The sequence below is a fragment of the Astyanax mexicanus genome, unplaced genomic scaffold (assembly GCF_023375975.1).
Source record: "Astyanax mexicanus isolate ESR-SI-001 unplaced genomic scaffold, AstMex3_surface scaffold_37, whole genome shotgun sequence".
Classification (NCBI taxonomy): Eukaryota; Metazoa; Chordata; class Actinopteri; order Characiformes; family Acestrorhamphidae; genus Astyanax; species Astyanax mexicanus.
In genome coordinates this window covers 2,310,647-2,317,409 of record NW_026040047.1, presented here as the reverse complement: position 1 = coordinate 2,317,409, position 6,763 = coordinate 2,310,647, and the positions used below count along the sequence as shown (strand labels likewise).

Here is a 6,763-nt window from a genome sequence, read left to right as displayed (position 1 = left end):
ATGGAGTCAAAAAAGGGTCATAAAGATTTTGAGTTTGTAAAACAGAAGTCACAAATGTACTGAAACTTGTAACTGCGTTTAAGAAACTTGTAACTGCATTTAAACAACTACATGCACGTAAATCCAAATCCACAAATTAACTGGAATGTGCAAACTTGAAACAGAAAGTAATATTAATAATAATTCAAATGTACAAATGTGAAAAAATATTTTAAATATATATAAATATATATTTTTTAATTTGTAAATTCAATCTTGTGAATGTGTGAATCACATGGAATTTGTGAGGTTGTAAATGTGACAGTGGGTGTTTTTCACTGTGGAGCTAAAAATCCTCTCATTCACCTTCTCTGCTGCGTGTGCGAAGCTCTAGCTGCAGTTGCGAATTTTGACCCTGTTTTGACGCCTGATTGATGGACCAATAGGAAAGCTTTATCTAGACCAATCAGATTGCGGGGTTTGTTTAACCAATCAGAACACTGATTTGTTGCTGTCGCTCAATTTCGGCGCGCTTTTGGAACACGCCTCCCAAACTCCGTCGTGGCGCTTCCACCCAGAAGTACAATGGAGAGTCAGGTAAGTTAAGGAACAATGCTATCTCACGTTTCTTTTGCAAAAAGTTTTAAAAAGTTTTTAAAAGATAACAGGCAGGCTCTGTGTAGTGGTTTTATTTATATTGTCAGTTAGACTCCTGTGCTAGCTTTGGGTAGCTGTAGCCAATGAATTAGATGTGCAAAATGAGCAGGGCTAGAGCTAACTAAGGTTATCTGGGAGAGATATGAGGTTAGTGGAGAGCTAACTAAGGTTATCTGGGAGAGATATGAGGTTAGTGGAGAGCTAACTAAGGTTATCTGGGAGAGATATGAGGTTAGTGGAGAGCTAACTAAGGTTATCTGGGAGAGATATGAGGTTAGTGGAGAGCTAACTAAGGTTAGCTGGGAGAGATATGAGGTTAGTGGAGAGCTAACTAAGGTTATCTGGGAGAGATATGAGGTTAGTGGAGAGCTAACTAAGGTTATCTGGGAGAGATATGAGGTTAGTGGAGAGCTAACTAAGGTTATCAGGGAGAGATATGAGGTTAGTGGAGAGCTAACTAAGGTTATCTGGGAGAGATATGAGGTTAGTGGAGAGCTAACTAAGGTTATCAGGGAGAGATATGAGGTTAGTGGAGAGCTAACTAAGGTTATCTGGGAGAGATATGAGGTTAGTGGAGAGCTAACTAAGGTTATCTGGGAGAGATATGAGGTTAGTGGAGAGCTAACTAAGGTTATCTGGGAGAGATATGAGGTTAGTGGAGAGCTAACTAAGGTTATCTGGGAGAGATATGAGGTTAGTGGAGAGCTAACTAAGGTTATCAGGGAGAGATATGAGGTTAGTGGAGAGCTAACTAAGGTTATCTGGGAGAGATATGAGGTTAGTGGAGAGCTAACTAAGGTTATCAGGGAGAGATATGAGGTTAGTGGAGAGCTAACTAAGGTTATCTGGGAGAGATATGAGGTTAGTGGAGAGCTAACTAAGGTTATCTGGGAGAGATATGAGGTTAGTGGAGAGCTAACTAAGGTTATCTGGGAGAGATATGAGGTTAGTGGAGAGCTGACTAAGGTTATCTGGGAGAGATATGAGGTTAGTGGAGAGCTAACTAAGGTTATCAGGGAGAGATATGAGGTTAGTGGAGAGCTAACTAAGGTTATCAGGGAGAGATATGAGGTTAGTGGAGAGCTAACTAAGGTTATCTGGGAGAGATATGAGGTTAGTGGAGAGCTGACTAAGGTTATCTGGGAGAGATATGAGGTTAGTGGAGAGCTGACTAAGGTTATCTGGGAGAGATATGAGGTTAGTGGAGAGCTGACTAAGGTTATCAGGGAGAGATATGAGGTTAGTGGAGAGCTAACTAAGGTTATCAGGGAGAGATATGAGGTTAGTGGAGAGCTAACTAAGGTTATCTGGGAGAGATATGAGGTTAGTGGAGAGCTAACTAAGGTTATCTGGGAGAGATATGAGGTTAGTGGAGAGCTAACTAAGGTTATCTGGGAGAGATATGAGGTTAGTGGAGAGCTAACTAAGGTTATCTGGGAGAGATATGAGGTTAGTGGAGAGCTAACTAAGGTTATCAGGGAGAGATATGAGGTTAGTGGAGAGCTAACTAAGGTTATCTGGGAGAGATATGAGGTTAGTGGAGAGCTAACTAAGGTTATCTGGGAGAGATATGAGGTTAGTGGAGAGCTAACTAAGGTTATCAGGGAGAGATATGAGGTTAGTGGAGAGCTAACTAAGGTTATCTGGGAGAGATATGAGGTTAGTGGAGAGCTAACTAAGGTTATCTGGGAGAGATATGAGGTTAGTGGAACCAAATTTGCAAACAAATCGGAAATGTAAAGTTTTGATTTCTGAAATTATGGACTTAAGAAGTTATGACTACATTTTTGGGTCTTAAATTATATTTATTGAGGTCTTAAAAAGGTCTTATTTGATTTCTAAAATGGTACAAGAACTCTGGCTAGTATATCAGAACATACAAAAATGTCCAGTACCTCTTGTTTTACTAGTAGTTTTAAGTGTCAGTCTTTTACTAGTAATTAAGTGTCAGTCTTCAGCATTTAAGGCATTGCCCTAATGAGCTGGTATTATATTTTTGTAACACTGTGTACCACGTTTTTTTCCTTGAAACTGTGTTCATATGATTCCATGTGAACCTTTACACATTTATTTTAAAAATCATCAGTATAATTGCAGTACTCAGTATGTTACCACTAGGAATGTTTACCACTGGAAGTGCTCATATTTGCCAGGTAGAGAGATCAGCAGCCTTTTTGGGGCTGATGAAATTGTGCATTCACATTGTGCTGTGTAGCCTATGACTTTGACACCAGTTACCAATGTTATTTACAAATAGTTTTTTTATGTGTCTGAGTTAAGACATAGTACACTACATTGAATTTTGCCATGGATGTTTAGGCTGAAGGATGTTTTAATGGACAACTTTCTTGATCTCGTTCTCAGGTGATGATAGGAAGAGAAGTCTTACAAAGACTACAGTCGAGGTTGGAGCAGGCCCTTCAGAGGCAACCCCTGGATCTTGACTATTTGGAGTTTGTGTGTGTCAGTGAGATGACGCTCATAAGATCACTTGCTCCTTACGTCACATTCCCCCAAGAGGTGCGTAAAATGTAATGAAGTTACACTAGGTTGAGGATCTTTGGACTGTTTGCTTTCTTTTTGTAATCAACCTCATTAAAATGCTGTGGAACTCCGAGCACCAGCTGAGTCTGTGTATCCCTATATCTACAGAACTGCACTGCGGAGGCAGTGTCCAGACTGCAGGGAAATCTAGATTGTTTCTCTAATCAGATTTATTGAGATTACTGTCCACACCATTATTAGCAAGTGATCAGATCAGATTTGATCTTTCCGTCTCTAATAAGAAATACATGCCTTTGTACTTTACATTCTAATTAATGTTGTATTAATGTTTCATGTGTGTTCTACAATAAGTGTGTTCATTACATTTATTGTGAATATTTCCAAAAGGTACTTGAAGGGCTTCACAATCTTGTTACACTCATCAGCACTGAGATAGATCAACGAACCACCACTATCTCAGTGGATGCAATTGGTGGAGCAAGAGGACGTCCAAAGCTCTGTTTCCAAAGACCACCTTGAGCACCTTCTAGAAATGGGTCTGGCTGTCCCAAACATATCTAAATTGCTTGGGGTGTCGCAGAAGACAATTCGTCGTCGGATGACCGAATGGTACCTCTCCGTAAGAGACTCTTACAGCCAAGTGTCTGATGAGGAGCTGGACAGCCTGGTACTAGCTGTAAAAAAAGATTCACCAAGTTTAGGTAAATTTAAACTCCAATCACTTGGTTTTATTAATTATTCAGCTTTATCAGAGTTTTCCAAACTGGCTGCAGTTCAAAATGGTAGTATTACAATATAACACTTTCTCTTACTGTACATTTTTGCTGATTGTCACTTTCTTTTAGGTCACAGGATGGTCAAAGGCCGCTTGAAGGCCTTGGGTTATAAAGTCCAGTGGACAAGAGTCTGGGACTCGATGCATCGCGTAGATTCAGCTGGGATACTTGAAAGACTGGCAAGTGTTGGATGCGTTGTAAGAAGGACCTACAGCGTCCCCAGTCCTCTTTGTCTTGTGCATGTGGACACCAATCACAAGTTAATTAGGTAAGGAAATGGCATTATTTCATTTAATGACTCAAAAAGTGGATTCCACTACCCCTTTTCAAAATTCAGCTGTATTTTGTTATTTATGTGTAAGTCATTTATATAGAACCTTAAGAACACCAACTTCTTTACAGTGTTGGTGATTGTAGCCAGTCTCCAACATACACAGCCATTTTTACAGCCCATTTTTTATTTATTTTTTTTGCCCTGAATGGATTTTGAACAGTATGTTTTAGGCCAAAGTTTCTCATAACTATCATAAAATAATGTCTAACATTCAGGCATACACACATGTATTAAAAATAGGGTTATACAATATTTGTGGTATTTCAGTGACTTGGTAAGCTGCACTGAATGTTTAAGATGGTAAAGTAGTCATATGTTTGTATGACATAATTTACCCAAGACTGTACTCTGTTGAGTGTTATGACTCCAAAAAACAGACCATTTCCACCTAAATTACCCAAACAATTCATAAAATTGTACAACCAGTCACTGTGGTTCACATGCGTTCTATAATTGGTCATACATAGTTCATGCTGTACTTCCATATACAAAAGTGTGTTGCTGCTTAACGTGAACATTGTCAGTAACACTGCCATTTTTGTTGTTTAGATATGGCATTGTTTTGTTTGGAGGGATTGACGGGTTTTCAAGAAAGGTAACATACCACATACTTGTTTTAAATATGAATAGAGAATTGTTCAGTGTACTTCAGTAGCACTGTGTACTTCAGACAGTATATTTTGATTACCTTTAGTGCACCTTGGTTTTCAGTGTGTGATTGTGTGTCTAGATTGTCTACTTGCAGGCAGCTAACAACAATAAGGCAACCACAGCCTTCAACTTTTTCCTTGGTTCTGTGAGGGAACATGGTTTGCCATCAAGGTAGTAGCTGTTTTTTTATATATGTGTATAATAAATTTGCATGTGTAAAAAAAAAAAATCTGAATCCTTCATTCATAATTGTAGTAATTACTTATGTTTGGTGTCTGAGAAAGGGTGAGAGGAGACCAAGGTTCTGAGAATGTAGATATTGCACGCTACATGTTTGAGACTCGTGGCTGTGGCAGAGGCAGTTTCATTGCTGGAAAAAGCGTTCATAATCAAAGGTATCTTTTACTTTGTTTAATCAGCTGTCACTTTCAGATTCTTCACAATTATGTTCATGAGAATACAGTATGTGTATATATATATATATATATATATATATATGTATATACATACACATACACATACACATATATATATATATATATATATATATATATATATGGCCTTGCGTTAAATACTAACTATAATTTTCCCCTGAACTCCCTCCCTTTAGAATAGAACGGCTGTGGCGGGACGTGTGGAACAGTGTGACCAGTGTCTACTATGATTTACTCCATTTCCTTGAAGAGGAAGGTGTTCTGGACTTGGCCTACAATGTACATCTCTTCTGTGTCCAGTATGTTTTCATACCACGGATTCAGGATGACCTAGATGCATTTACAGCAGGATGGAATGACCGTTCACTACGCACTGAACACAATCTTACCCCAAACCAACTGTGGGAAATTGGTCTAATCCAAAGTCCTGATGACCATCCTGACCCTGTTGAGGTTTGTAGATTTCCTTTATTGGAGATTTTATCATAGTAAAGCTATTTTACGTAACAACTGTTTTTAAATGTGTTTATTGTTAAATCCAAATGTTTCATTTCAGGATTTCAACTACTTGCCACTCGAAGACACAAACATGGATCAAATAGGAATTCAGGTTCCTGAACTGGTGTGTCCTTTGCCAAATGAACACATGGAAATGCTTAGAGAGCTATTTGATCCTGTTGCTCATTCAGCATGCTTTGGGGAGGACATTTACAGGGCAGTAGTACAGTACGTAGAAGGTGTGACTGAATCAGGCCGTTAGTCCTTTGCATTAACAAACAGACTTGCATCCGTTTTTATGAATGCTTTGAGTTTATTTTCAACATTGTTGTTTTTACACACTCAATGGCAACTGAAGTACGAAATATAAAGTATCTGTTGTGAACAAGAGAAAATTTAAGAGAAAATAAAATATGCATTTAAAACAAAGCACATTGTCTTTATTTAATCAAAAAAAAACATCTTAAAACATCTACAGGGCTATCTCGAAAATTTAGAGTAGCTTTGAAAAGTTACTTTATTTCAGTAATTTAGTTCAAAATGTGAAACTCATTATATAGATGTATTAAATACAGAGTGATCTATTTTAGGCATTTATTTATTTTGTTGATGACTGTGGCTTGCAGCCAATGAAAACCCAAAAATCAGTGTATTAGAAAATTAGAATATTATATTAGACCAATTGGTACTTTCTGCAGTGTGCCAAGTCCTGCTGGAAAATTAAATCTGCATCTCCATAAAAGTTGTCAGTAGAGGGAAGCATGAAGTGCTGTAAGATTTTGTGGGAAAACCAAACTGCACTGACTTTAGACTTGATAATAAATCACAGTGGATCAACACCAGCAGATGACATGTCTCTCCAAACCATCACTGATTGGTGGAAACTTCACACTAGACCTCGAGCAGTTTGGACTGTGTGTCTCTCCACT

The 6,763-nt window shown here is 38.3% G+C and overlaps 1 protein-coding gene across 1 annotated transcript; it reads left to right on the top strand.

The window, feature by feature from the left end:
• Positions 1-313: 313 nt before the first annotated feature.
• On the top strand, positions 314-6,263 carry LOC103037695 (uncharacterized). The gene is made up of 9 exons (XM_022687152.2): positions 314-576; positions 3,001-3,156; positions 3,529-3,842; positions 3,987-4,185; positions 4,801-4,846; positions 4,982-5,073; positions 5,187-5,297; positions 5,513-5,789; positions 5,893-6,263. Exons 3-9 carry the CDS (start codon positions 3,605-3,607, stop codon positions 6,094-6,096), a joined length of 1,167 nt encoding a protein of 388 aa, XP_022542873.2. The 5' UTR covers positions 314-576; positions 3,001-3,156; positions 3,529-3,604; the 3' UTR covers positions 6,097-6,263.
• The last annotated feature ends 500 nt before the right edge of the window (positions 6,264-6,763 follow it).

Coding starts and splice junctions, on each gene's coding strand:
- LOC103037695 (XM_022687152.2), top strand. CDS start 3,605: ATGCAATTGGTGGAGCAAGAGGACGTCCAAAGCTCTGTTTCCAAAGAC. Junction 4,186..4,800: donor ACCAATCACAAGTTAATTAG/GTAAGGAAATGG, acceptor TTTGTTGTTTAG/ATATGGCATTGTTTTGTTTG. Junction 5,298..5,512: donor AAAAGCGTTCATAATCAAAG/GTATCTTTTACT, acceptor CCCTCCCTTTAG/AATAGAACGGCTGTGGCGGG.